At 35.9% G+C, this 13,984-nt stretch overlaps 2 protein-coding genes across 3 annotated transcripts; one reads left to right on the forward strand and one right to left on the reverse strand.

Moving 5' to 3' along the window:
* Positions 1–836: 836 nt before the first annotated feature.
* LOC147298988 (uncharacterized) lies at positions 837–2,705 on the reverse strand. Its single transcript, XM_086229449.1, has 2 exons — positions 2,060–2,705; positions 837–1,766 (listed from the first exon to the last, which is right to left on the reverse strand). Exons 1-2 carry the CDS (start codon positions 2,703–2,705, stop codon positions 985–987), a joined length of 1,428 nt encoding a protein of 475 aa, XP_086085575.1. The 3' UTR covers positions 837–984.
* Positions 2,706–10,527: 7,822 nt separating this feature from the next.
* On the forward strand, positions 10,528–12,248 carry LOC147298989 (uncharacterized). Of its 2 annotated transcripts, XM_086229495.1 has the most exons (3): positions 10,528–10,623; positions 11,059–11,173; positions 11,467–12,248. In XM_086229495.1, exons 1-3 carry the CDS (start codon positions 10,528–10,530, stop codon positions 12,246–12,248), a joined length of 993 nt encoding a protein of 330 aa, XP_086085621.1. The 2 variants fall into 2 exon arrangements, with proteins under 2 accessions (XP_086085621.1, XP_086085620.1); XM_086229494.1 differs by having other exon boundaries at positions 10,528–11,173.
* Positions 12,249–13,984: the final 1,736 nt, after the last annotated feature.

Below are 13,984 nucleotides of genomic sequence, written 5' to 3' on the forward strand. Positions count from 1 at the left end.
TGCATTGAACCACACTATAAAGTACTAAATATTGCACAAGGGATTTCATCGCCCAAAAAAACAAGGGATAATTCTTAGAAGCTCTAATACATAAGTGGTGTAATAACGCACAAACTCTATGATCAATGTTATTCTTCAAATAGAACCCGTTAATGCTGTCACTTTTACGAAAGAAATTTGCATTTGAGTATTTTATCACGCAATCATTGTAACAAATTATAGATCCTTCACTATGAGGGTGAGAAGCTCTTCGATTGCTACATGTGGATGGTTCAGATCATCAAAATACAATGTGGAGTGGTCTTCACAAGAGATTCTTTAAATAAGTTTATTTAAGAGATCCCTCAAATAAAATATAGGCCCCTTCCATTGAGAGATCTCTTAAATAATTTTATTTAAGGGATCCCTCATGGGACCCACTCTATATAGTATTTCAACGATCCGAACGGTCTATTGTTTAAGCCCAGTCCATATATATATATATATACCCATTCCGTTGAGGCCTTATTTTAAATATTATAAGATATGGCTTGTGGGACCCAGTTTGCATTGTAATTCGATGATTGAAGCCGTCTATTTCCTAAGTCTTTATAAGGGCTATCATTTAGGAGTTTACGGAATCACTTTGTTCGTCTATTTATTCAACCTCAATTAGATGTCTTAATATTTTCCGATTGACCTAAAAACAACAAATTAAAACGAATACAATTCTATAGCAGCAAAAAATAAAACGAATGCAATTAAATTATTTGAAAATCTCAACAAATTAGCCAATTAAGGCATAAGTGTCCTTTCCTTTTTATTTGAGGGCATAAGTGTCCTTAGCATTCTGCTTTTACAATTTAAATAAAAACTTACATTTATAAAATAATACTATGTATAGTCACCAAATTAACAATATTATTACACAATTGAAATTTCTAGTGCATACAATTTCTTCATGATCGGCCTTTATTTATTATGAGAGTGTAGGAGCTGCTGTAATTACCTCTTACAAACAACTCCACGACCACCCATCCCACTAGCACAATTCATAGCACTAGCATCCTTGAAGTTTCCATAAGAATTGTTGTTAGTAAACTCACCACTAAACCTTGCAACCTCACAATCTGATGCAAAGATACTAGAAGATGCAAATTCTTTGTCACCACCCAAAACAGGCATCACAACACCCATCTTAACCCGAGTCACATAGTTTTCAGCATAAGTCTGGCCCAACACACCATTTACTTCCCCACTTAGAGCATAAAACTTGAAGCTCAAGTCAAGGTGAGCAAAGCAATCCTCCTCTGTAATCCCATATTTGTGTATCAGTGCGTCTTTCTCTGTAATGGGCACCACCACTGCTTTGATCTTGAAGTTCCCTTCAGCCTCAATTTCTATGGCATTCGTGTTTTTCGTCCTGGTGATGCTGAGTCCTGGAAATAAGATTGATTCCCACTTTGCGCCTTTACTGTCGGTCGGGAGGTTTATGGGTTCGTCGTCAATGGCTAAGGACAGGCGGTCTCGGGAATCATCCCAAATTGACGTCGTTTTGGCACCAATGAAGAGTCTGTGGTTGTCAAAGAGGATTCCCAGAGACTGGACCCAAGTGAAGTCCCTCTTCATGTTTTCATTTCTTTTGCCAATGAAGTGGGCGTTGATGTGGAGATTGGAATCAGAAACTATGCAGAAATCTTGCTCTCGCTTACCATGGAAGTAGAAGGTTATTCCATCACCACCAATGAATCTGGGGTCTTGGCACACAGCACCTGGCCTGTTGCAGTCTGATCACATAGTCACATGCATGCATACATTAGTCAAAATAATTATGTTTATCGCTATAAGCTAGCACACAATTATATTTTTTCTGTATAGTTGATGTTTACTTGTTACGTTAATTGTTGGTATTGTTATGCTTACTGCAGTAATTAACCCATCATCTAGCTAATGTGGTCATAATGCAAGTTCCTTACATATGCTAGAAAAAGAAAAGGTTAGAGAAAATCATAGTATCCCTATACGTACATTTCTAAATATATACAATATTATATAACACAAGTAGGTTTTGTGAACTTACTACAAACGGGACTGCAAGTAACGCAGTCAACCTCACATTGCTCAGGGCAACCACTAGGACAAGTGTGCTCCAGGCCGTAGCAGTGAGGGTAATTCTTGTTCTTGCATTTTACTTTCTTTTCACCCGATGCCTCTGAAGAAGGGGGAGGAGGAGGAGGATAAGAAGGTGGTGTAGAAGTAGGGGGTGGCGGAGGGGACGGGGTAGGAGTTGGGGGAGGTGGAGATGAAGGAGTAGAAGTAGGGGGCGGCGGAGATGACGGGGTAGAAGTTGGGGGTGGCGGAGGTGGAGTGGTAGTTGAAGGAGGGGGAGTAGGAACAATCGAAGGTGGAGGTGGTGAACGATGTGCCTTTGGTGGTGGAGGGGGTGAGCGTCTTCGTGGTGGAGGGGGTGAGCGTCTTCGTGGTGGTGGTGGTGGTGGTGGCGGTGGTGGTGGCGCTTTACAAACAGGTTTGCATTTCTTACAATCCACAACACAAGTGCGGGGGCATGATGCAGGGCAATAGAGATCTTTGTGGTAACAATAACGGTACTTCTTGTCTTGGCACTTCACTTTCTTAGGCTTTTGATATTTAGGAGCTCCCTCTACTACAACCACCATCAAGAGAATGAGCAAAAACATACCTAAGCGCACCATAGCTTGAGCCATTTGGTACTCAAGGAATTGTGTTTTTGGAACTCAATTTGTAGATACGAGTACTGCTGCTATATGTGATGCTGGCCTTAATTTCCTTTTATAGAGGTTTTGAAAAGAGAACTACTGTTGCATCAAATCTACATCAATCATGCTTACATTAAACGTAAGGTGTTCTTTACTTTTCATTCCACTTGTGCTCTCACACATGCGCAGTCATAAAGTCAGAAGTTTGCCCTAAAATTAATCTGGTGTTGCATTGCTGGATTAAACGTAAGGTGTTCTTTACTTTTCAAACCAATCTTTCTTTGTACGTAGGTGTTGCATTGCTGGATTAATGTCAGATATTCTGTCATAAATTATATCTCTAACAAATGTGATCGAGGCTCAATTATGTAAGTGGAACGACCTTAATCAGCCAATGAACCAACTAGGTTGGGGGCATGCATGGGATGTGTAAGAATTATTTATATCAATGCAGTAATTTACATTCCGTAATGTAACAGTTGACATCTCATATGGCAGTTCAGATTACTTACTGTGCGGAAGCGTCTTGAATTAGTGTAACCACCACGATGTTACGGCCTCGACGTGCAGTAATCTACCCAGCTGCTGTGGAAACGCAAATCACAACTTCTGTGCACGTTCTTGTGTCTCCAAGGTAAGGGATTTGCTATGAAAGTCAGATCCCAAGATTTCCACGATCCCAAAGCTCCCAGACTCTTTTGGTGAATTGTCTAAGGTTGAGTTACTGTTACTGAAGAGTATATGAACGAGAGTTTTTATATAAGTCTACCATCAGACTTTCTTCTTTTCTTATGGTTTCCTAGAGAGAGAGTTATGGTGAGATTGGGTCTCTGTTTGAATTCAAATTCAAAGACCACAATCCTCATCTGCCATCCTTATCTCTTAACTGAGATATGGGATTTATCCACCCCAAGTGGGCGGATAATTATTGAAATTACATGTCAATAATTTCAGATAATTGTAACAGGATGTAGGCCAGCCCAAATTTTTTTTATAGTAAATTAGAAAACTCCCGTTTAAATTCATATTTTCTACACTAAAATTCATGGCATTATTTTTTCGTGTGTGTTAACTTATCATTTAAATGCATGGGATGTAGGCCAGCCCTTTGACCACTTGCCAACTCATCATTCTTTTTATTTGTAGATTTTTTAATCAGTATTTTTTAAATTTAAACTTGTAAATTTCTTATATGCCATCAATCCTATTTAAGACATTTTTTCCTTAGTTGACTTTTTATTTTTCACAACATTTGTATTTAATTAGTTTTTACAATTTTTTGTGCTTCAAATGTTAATGATTCTTGGACATTTTTTTCAAATGTCAATCATGAATGCCCTGATTTTTTTGAATTATATTAATAATTATAACAAATAAATAACCTACAAATAATTCTCATAAATAAATAATGAACTTAAAAAAAATTCTATATAAATAATAAATATAATGAACATACACACAATTCTAATGAACTAAATCATTAACAAATAAATTACCTACAACAACTAATGAACCTACATACAATATTTTTAGTAATAATAACCTACACAAATTTATGAACCTATATGAATTAAAACACCTACATTATAATGAACTTACAAACAATTCTTAGTTTTAGGTTCCTTATTTGACTCAATTATATATGTGTATATATATATATATCACACACCTTAAATTAAGTGTTTTAATGAATTTTAGGGCATTCATTTTCTAGGAAAATTGGAGAATTAATGGCAATTAAAGAGTGACACAATTTGAAAACAAATATATATTAATTACATAATGGCATAATTTATAATTAACTAGTATAAATCTAATGAAATATTGTTATCCTACGTAAAACATAATTTTAAATATGAGCTTTAACTATTAAAAGAAAAGCAATAGTGGGGTTAAATGTAAGCTTCTTTTTCTCTTGTAACCCTAGCCGTCATCTCTGTTTTCTCTCTTCTCTCTCCTCAAGCCCTCCCACAGTCGCACACTCCAGGGAGGAGGGGAGCTCCCCTCACCCTTCCCTCCCCTCCTCTTCCCTTCCCTTCCCTTCCTTTCTCTCCCTTCCCTTCCCTTTCTCCCCCCAACTCAGGGATACTCTCCTCCCTCAATTGTGAGAGTTTTTCCATACTTCCATTTTGGAAGTCTTTTCTACTACATCTTGCAACTTTATTTTTCTCCTTTATTTTCACTTGTTATGGCTTGTTTGGTGCTTTGATACTCTCAGGATTTCTTGGACGCTCATCTCAAATTGTTTGGTTGGCACTATTTTTGCCAATACCGGTCATGTTTCCACCGATTACTACTGCTTGATCTGCCATTATGAGCTACTATCGGCCTCGATTAAGAGTTGTTGGTAGGATCGTGGACCTTAACGTGATAAGTTCGCTAAGTCCTTCAGTGCCTCACTGGCTCCGTTTGGTGGCTATAATGTCTGCTCAATATCGCTATGATGAGATCGATCTTGGAATTTCTGTGGGCTTTGATGCTTCACTTCTGTAAGCTTTTGCCTTCTTGTAACCTTTTGGGCTCTTTCTTTGTATTTACTCTGCCTTTTGGCTGATCTAATACAATGAGATGCTTTATAACAAAAATAAAAAAATAAAAAAGTAATAGGGTTAGACTCTAAAAAAATTCAGTTTAATGAACTAATATCAAAATCACTCATTTTTTTTTTTATTTTTTATTTTTTTTTCAGTTTTTCCTAAGTTACTCTAACCGACAACCCAGTCTATTGTCAACTCCAGGCTAGTGACCACTATACACTAAGAATAGTACCGCTCAGTCTATTTTGTTCCAGTAGACACTAATCTCCTCTATTCTATGGTCAACAGTGATGTGCATGCGTTTTAGCGATCACACATTTCCTTCGAAGCTTACATTAGTGCATGCACATCAAAAATTAAATAATAAAAGGGACTCATAAATTCAGTGATAGAGTACTTTATTTCCACATTATTGAGTTAAACTCTATTCCTTTATAAAAATTATTATATGTGACAGGCACATGTGATATTTCTTGCACATCTATATAAATAAGAGCTATTTTTATATGAAGACTCATTAGTCATATGTATGTTATGGGAAGATCGAATGTCATATGTAAGGATCAAAAATGAAAATTCATTCTACCTTCATCTTCTTCTAAATAAAAAAACATTAAAAAATAGAATGACAAGTTCAACATTAATTATGGCTTTATCATATTCACTTGCAGTGCATGTGAACAGCCTGCCCGAATTGAAGTAAAGATCAAGTGAGATTGTTATTTTGTCAAGATCATGTGGGATGTTTTTTTTGTGAAGATCAAGTGGGATTATTTGCGATGAAGCTAAGTTAGGAAATTTTCCTTGGCCTGCAGTTGACGACGTAGCAATATGATGCCTTGCCCCAATTCATCAAAGTCTGGGCCTTGGTCTTGTTCTTGCATCTCATCACTTTTTAGTGTGAACTAAGTTTCAGTTCGCTCAAGATGCTTATTAAATGCTAAAGCACCCACTTTCTCTTTAAGACTGTATACCCAAGTAAAGTCCCAAAGAGGCATGTACAGATCTGATTAGTTACGTAATTTATTGCATTGACTTGGTTTCTATATTTTCTTTTGTTATAGTCGATATTAGTAATTCAAACGAAGGAAAATGCTATTATCTCAATTTTTATTCTGAAATCTTTTTTCTTTTTTTCCTTTTTTTCTAACAAATTAATGTAGTACATGATATGCACACTTCGTTATTACACGAGAATTCCATGCATCTTCCGAAAAAAAATTGGAAAGAAAAGTCGGACTAAATAACATTTATTGAGCTTATGATAAAAATATCACATATTAATTAATATCTATTTGATTATATTTAAAAAGAACATGATAGACTATATCTTAGACCCAATCATTTGGTTATTTGGTTATTTGATTATATAGAAAATTAGGATTAAATACTAAATATCAATAATTTTTCAGTAAAGTAGCAACACACTAATTTTTTTAATTTAGGTACTAACCTAGAGTAAGACATTTTGGATTAGGTTACAAATTGGTTTGCTATACAGTTGCGACTATTTCAAATTCATAAAAATTCAAAATTTATAAGAATTTAATGCTTTTAATTTAGGTTTGGGGAATGAAGTCCTCTAACCCAGAGACTAAATATTAAAGGTTAAGACATGCAAATATTGAAAAATAATAAATCAATAAAAAAGTTATGACTATTAATTAAACAACAGTCATAGCTCGGTATAACTATATTTTTTAAATTTGGTACATAAACTGAAATTTAGTATTTAAAGTGAACTGACATAAACGTTTTGGCAATTAAAATGAAAAAACATTATTTGGTACATAAAGTCAACGAACCTATTTTTTTTATTGTAGTGGCATGTGATGTAATATTTATGAATTATAGTACCCTTCACTATATTATTATGTTTGACTTTTCAATTAGTACTTAATCTTAAATATTATTAAATTTTGACATCTAAATTAAAAAACTATTGAAATTTGGTACCTAAACAGACTTTTAAAATAATTATTATTCACTCTTTAAAAATAAAATAAAATTAAAGGACAATGAAAATTTGGAAGAAAACAAATTCTAATTTAATATAATAAATGAATGTTAGGTGCCAAATTGTCTTCCAAAGATAAAATTAGATGGCAAATAGTAAAAAAAAAAAAAAATTGGATAGTAAATGTGCATACCTCCTATATTTTGGGCGGTGTTAGTGCAAACCATTCTATTTTATATATAAAATATCTGGTGAGTTATAACCTGTCGGTCTACATTGCAAGTACTCAACATGAAAGGTCTCTCAGATTAATTGAGGTTATAATAACGGAAGTTTTCCTGTCTAAGAAATCTTTGTTAAGGTCATGGCCCAAAGAAGAAACTTAGTAAGCTGGGGTGCCTCAAAAAGAGGGCTTTCCTTCCAACAGTTGGCTAGCTTCTACCTTTAATTACAACTCTACGCGATTGACCTTTACAACTTGTGGCCGTCAATCCATCAAAACCATAAATTAATGGGTTGCTGGGCTTGCTTTTAATCCTAGCAGTGCATTGTAAAGTTAAGGATTTAAATTTGGTATGTCATGGAGACACGGTACGTGGTGTTACCGGAACATTGAAACATTTATCAAGAGAGAGAATCTCATATTGATTAAATAAAATCTTGCATAATAGAATTTAAAGTCTTTAATAATGTTAGGAAATCTAAATTTGTATTTTAAATAAATATAATGTGTCATTATACATATAAGTAGTTTACTTGTTGGGAAATAGATGAGCCTTGAAGTGGGTCATGTATGAGTTAATGAAATACTGACGTATTATTTGAGATTCAAATTTGAGATCTTTGGGATCCCTAGCACATAAAATTATTATACTGATTGTAACACCACGTGATATGATGATGTGGTGTTACCAATATATTTAAATTATAATACGTATACAAGTTTAAAAGTATTTTTTAGAATTTAGGATTTTAAAAATTAATGATTGAACACGTGTTACAATTTAAGGTTAATTCCAGCAATGACCCCTCAATTATTCCACGAGTGACACTTGGGTCTATTCCGTCAAAACTGTTAAATATTCAATCAATATATAAATGGTTTTTTTTCTAGCAATGGTCCCTTATAACTATTCTAAGAGTGACACTTTAGTCTTTCAATTACTTTTTTAAATTTCTAAGGTCCTCAAACTTTTCCATTTGTCTCACTTTAGTCTATTCCTGTCACTTTTGTTAGTATTCCGTTTAAATTGTTGACATGACAATTATGGATCCCACAAATGAATGCTTACATGAATATAAGCATAATAAAAAAATTTAAACTTTAAAAAGTAATATTAAAATTCAATGATATAACAAAAGAAAACAAAAACAAAAACCAACTTAATGAACTTAGAGAGATATAATCGGGAGAGGGGAAGGAGAGAGGAGGGTCCGCCAGTGGTGGAGCCGACAGCGAAATGGGTGGGTGGTTGGTGGAAGGGATGTAGGGTTATTGTGTTATTTTATTGTTTTTTAATTATACTTTTTAAAGTTTAATATTTTTTTGATGCTTTTGTCCATGTAAGTATTATTTGTGGGACCCACAATTGCCATGTCAACAATTTAAATCGAATACTAACAAAAGTGAGACAAATAGAAAAATTGAAAAATTTGAGGGGCGTAGAAATTAAAAAAATTAATTGAAGGATCAAAGTGTCACTCGTAGAATAGTTAAGGGACTACTGTTGGAGAAAAAACCCTATATATTAACGGAATTGACCAAAGTGTCACTCGTGGGAAAGTTCGAGAATGGACTAAAGTGTCAACCGTGAAAATTTAAAATGTTGAGTTTATAATACTTTTAGATGGATGTGGGATCGGAATCCTTCGTATTAGAAGACTAAGAATAGTTAAGGAACCAAGATGTTACTTGTAGAATAATTAATTAAGGGGCTGAAAGTTTGTATTAGGTGATTTATCTACTTAATAAACTTGATTAAATCCACTGTCAGTAATTGGACCTCAATTTTTGTTTTATATGATCATTCAGGAACTAATCAAGCAGACATAACTCTGACGATACAATAACTAAAATCTGAAAACACAGATTGACCTGTAAAACCAAAACAACTTTTGTAAATACCACAAATCATAATATACTAAAGAATTGAACGACAACCTATGCAATCAAAGGATCCATCAATGTAGGCATCCCAGTGCTATCAACAACTAAAATGGTGTGTTGGCAGATTTATCAAACTTTCATTTAGCATTCAAAAGGTTAAGTTAACATGCTAAAGTGAAGTGTGTGATCTTGTGAAGTAATTTCCAGATTAATAATTCGCAACACAATGGAAATAAACAACAAACAAGGCACAAGATTGTTCACCCAGAAAACCACTAACGATTAAAAACAGGGGGTTTGTTTCAGCTGACCAAGCAATCCAATATCAAGGGTTTCAATACAAGCAATCACACAACAAGCTCAAACACTCTAGTCCTAATACTAAGCGGCAGCTTCTTACCATTGTGAATTCTTGTGCAAACACCTTGAAGCTAGCAATCAATCATTCATGTCGTTGGCAGCTCCTCCTTGAGCTCTTCAACCCACGGCACTGATCGCACCCAAGCAAGTGGATTCCAATGATAATGTAGTGAAATGATATGCAAATTTGGATTCTATAAAAATCAGCCTTCTTAAGCAAAAGACATGAAAAGGTTAATAGAGAATCTTAATCTAAAAATCTAAATGAATGTGTTTATAAATATGTGAAAAGATTTAGAACAACACTCAAACTCATTCAGATTTTAAAGGGTGAAAAACAAGTTAAGAAAATCATTTTAGATTAAGAAAATCAAGCACATTTTCTAACTTGAAAAATGATGAGCACTAATACAAATTACCCAAGCTGAAACATAGCAAGAATACCCACAGAAAATTATGCTCATCAACCCACTCAGATAAAGCAAGACCATTACACGCCTCTACCCCGTACAACACACACACGCTCACCGTGTCTGCCCAAGCCACATGGAAGCCAATCAGTGGATGTCCACAAGAGACAAATGAATGGCATATTCCTACACGATGAACGCCCCAGATTAATTTTGGGGCAAACTTCTGACTTTATGACTGCGCATGTGTGAGAGCACAAGTGGAATGAAAAGTAAAGAACACCTTACGGTTAATGTAAGCATGATTGATGTAGATTTGATGCAACAGTAGTTCTCTTTTCCAAACCTCGATAAAAGGAAATTAAGGCCAGCATCACATATAGCAGCAGTACTCGTATCTACAAATTGAGTTCCAAAAACACAATTCCTTGAGCACCAAATGGCTCAAGCTATGGTGCGCTTAGGTATGTTTTTGCTCATTCTCTTGATGGTGGTTGTAGTAGAGGGAGCTCCTAAATATCAAAAGCCTAAGAAAGTGAAGTGCCAAGACAAGAAGTACCGTTATTGTTACCACAAAGATCTCTATTGCCCTGCATCATGCCCCCGCACTTGTGTTGTGGATTGTAAGAAATGCAAACCTGTTTGTAAAGCGCCACCACCACCGCCACCACCACCACCACCACCACGAAGACGCTCACCCCCTCCACCACGAAGACGCTCACCCCCTCCACCACCAAAGGCACATCGTTCACCACCTCCACCTTCGATTGTTCCTACTCCCCCTCCTTCAACTACCACTCCACCTCCGCCACCCCCAACTTCTACCCCGTCATCTCCGCCGCCCCCTACTTCTACTCCTTCATCTCCACCTCCCCCAACTCCTACCCCGTCCCCTCCGCCACCCCCTACTTCTACACCACCTTCTTATCCTCCTCCTCCTCCCCCTTCTTCAGAGGCATCGGGTGAAAAGAAAGTAAAATGCAAGAACAAGAATTACCCTCACTGCTACGGCCTGGAGCACACTTGTCCTAGTGGTTGCCCTGAGCAATGTGAGGTTGACTGCGTTACTTGCAGTCCCGTTTGTAGTAAGTTCACAAAACCTACTTGTGTTATATAATATTGTATATATTTAGAAATGTGCGTATAGGGATACTATGATTTTCTCTAACCTTTTCTTTTTCTAGCATATGTAAGGAACTTGCATTATGACCACATTAGCTAGATGATGGGTTAATTACTGCAGTAAGCATAACAATACCAACAATTAACGTAACAAGTAAACATCAACTATACAGAAAAAATATAATTGTGTGCTAGCTTATAGCGATAAACATAATTATTTTGACTAATGTATGCATGCATGTGACTATGTGATCAGACTGCAACAGGCCAGGTGCTGTGTGCCAAGACCCCAGATTCATTGGTGGTGATGGAATAACCTTCTACTTCCATGGTAAGCGAGAGCAAGATTTCTGCATAGTTTCTGATTCCAATCTCCACATCAACGCCCACTTCATTGGCAAAAGAAATGAAAACATGAAGAGGGACTTCACTTGGGTCCAGTCTCTGGGAATCCTCTTTGACAACCACAGACTCTTCATTGGTGCCAAAACGACGTCAATTTGGGATGATTCCCGAGACCGCCTGTCCTTAGCCATTGACGACGAACCCATAAACCTCCCGACCGACAGTAAAGGCGCAAAGTGGGAATCAATCTTATTTCCAGGACTCAGCATCACCAGGACGAAAAACACGAATGCCATAGAAATTGAGGCTGAAGGGAACTTCAAGATCAAAGCAGTGGTGGTGCCCATTACAGAGAAAGACGCACTGATACACAAATATGGGATTACAGAGGAGGATTGCTTTGCTCACCTTGACTTGAGCTTCAAGTTTTATGCTCTAAGTGGGGAAGTAAATGGTGTGTTGGGCCAGACTTATGCTGAAAACTATGTGACTCGGGTTAAGATGGGTGTTGTGATGCCTGTTTTGGGTGGTGACAAAGAATTTGCATCTTCTAGTATCTTTGCATCAGATTGTGAGGTTGCAAGGTTTAGTGGTGAGTTTACTAACAACAATTCTTATGGAAACTTCAAGGATGCTAGTGCTATGAATTGTGCTAGTGGGATGGGTGGTCGTGGAGTTGTTTGTAAGAGGTAATTACAGCAACTCCTACACTCTCATAATAAATAAAGGCCGATCATGAAGAAATTGTATGCACTAGAAATTTCAATTGTGTAATAATATTGTTAATTTGGTGACTATCCATAGTATTATTTTATAAATGTAAGTTTTTATTTAAATTGTAAAAGCAGAATGCTAAGGACACTTATGCCCTCAAATAAAAAGGAAAGGACACTTATGCCTTAATTGGCTATTTTGTTGAGATTTTCAAATAATTTAATTGCATTCGTTTTATTTTTTGCTGCTATAGAATTGCATTCGTTTTAATTTGTTGTTTTTAGGTCAATCGGAAAATATTAAGACATCTAATTGAGGTTGAATAAATAGACGAACAAAGTGATTCCGTAAACACCTAAATGATAGCCCTTATAAAGACTTAGGAAATAGACGGCTTCGATCATCGAATTACAATGCAAACTGGGTCCCACAAACCATATCTTATAATATTTAAAATAAGGCCTCAATGGAATGGGTATATATATATATATATATATATATGGAGTGGGCTTAAACAATAGACCGTTCGGATCGTTGAAATACTATATAGAGTGGGTCCCATAAGGGATCCCTTAAATAAAATTATTTAAGAGATCCCTCAATGGAAGGGGCCTATATTTTATTTGAGGGATCTCCTAAATAAACTTATTTAAAGAATCTCTTGTGAAGACCACTCCACATTGTATTTTGATGATCTGAACCATCCACATGTAGCAATCGAAGAGCTTCTCACCCTCATAGTGAAGGATCTATAATTTGTTACAATGATTCCGTCATAAAATACTCAAATGCAAATTTCTTTGGTAAAAGTGACAGCATTAACGGGTTCTATTTGAAGAATAACATTGATCATAGAGTTTGTGCGTTATTACACCACTTGTGTATTAGAGCTTCTTAGAATTATCCCTTGTTTTTTTGGGCGATGAAACCCCTTGGGCAATATTTAGTACTTTATAGTGTGGTTTAATGCACTTGGGATCTTTCTTCGTAAGAAGTGTCTTGATGTAGCAATCAGTGAACTTCAACAATACAACTATGGAAGCGCCTAGTGAGCGTTCTTTTTATGGTAGTTGTTATCTTAGATTTGAAATTTATCCATTTATTTATGGTAAGAGTACTTAGATCACATATGTGTAGTATGATCTATATAGCTTCACTTAATTTATACTTCAATATAAGATTTGGAGAACTTTAAGTATGTAATCTTCTATTTCTCTTGTTCATCAATTTCAAAGTTGTAATCAAGTGGCTTATGAATATATTCACCCGATTTTGGGTTAGATTGTGAGCATCCAATGAATGTTTTAGCTTGATGAGGGTTCGGCTTGGTTGAATCCTCTTCTACAAGCAGATTGTATCTCTTTTTTGGATTAATTCTCATGAGTTGTTTGTAGTGGGAGTTATATACAACAACTCTCACTCTCTTAGTTTCTAGGGCCGAACCATTAATTAATTGAAGGATAGATAATTCACAACTTATTTTGAGTGCTACTATTTGCACACCCCTAAATTTCTTTTTGCACACCATTTCCTCACTTTTTCTCACTTCACACCCCTACACTCCTCCCTCAATTAACATTTCTCATATACACACTCCTCCCAATTACGAAAATATCTCAACTTATACACACCCCTCCCAAAACCCAGACAACACACACCCCACCCCGACATCTTCCTCAGCCACCCCCACCACCGGCAAGGTCACCGGCAGGGTT

Source organism: Dryas octopetala, chromosome 1, assembly GCF_963921425.1.
Source record: "Dryas octopetala chromosome 1, drDryOcto1.1, whole genome shotgun sequence".
Classification (NCBI taxonomy): domain Eukaryota; kingdom Viridiplantae; phylum Streptophyta; class Magnoliopsida; order Rosales; family Rosaceae; genus Dryas; species Dryas octopetala.

Bases quoted from the DNA above. Each gene is read 5' to 3' on its own strand.
- LOC147298988 (XM_086229449.1), bottom strand. From the start codon at position 2,705: ATGGCTCAAGCTATGGTGCGCTTAGGTATGTTTTTGCTCATTCTCTTG. The intron at 1,767-2,059 runs GTAAGTTCACAA...CTATGTGATCAG, and splicing joins TACTTGCAGTCCCGTTTGTA to ACTGCAACAGGCCAGGTGCT.
- LOC147298989 (XM_086229494.1), top strand. From the start codon at position 10,528: ATGGCTCAAGCTATGGTGCGCTTAGGTATGTTTTTGCTCATTCTCTTG. The intron at 11,174-11,466 runs GTAAGTTCACAA...CTATGTGATCAG, and splicing joins TACTTGCAGTCCCGTTTGTA to ACTGCAACAGGCCAGGTGCT.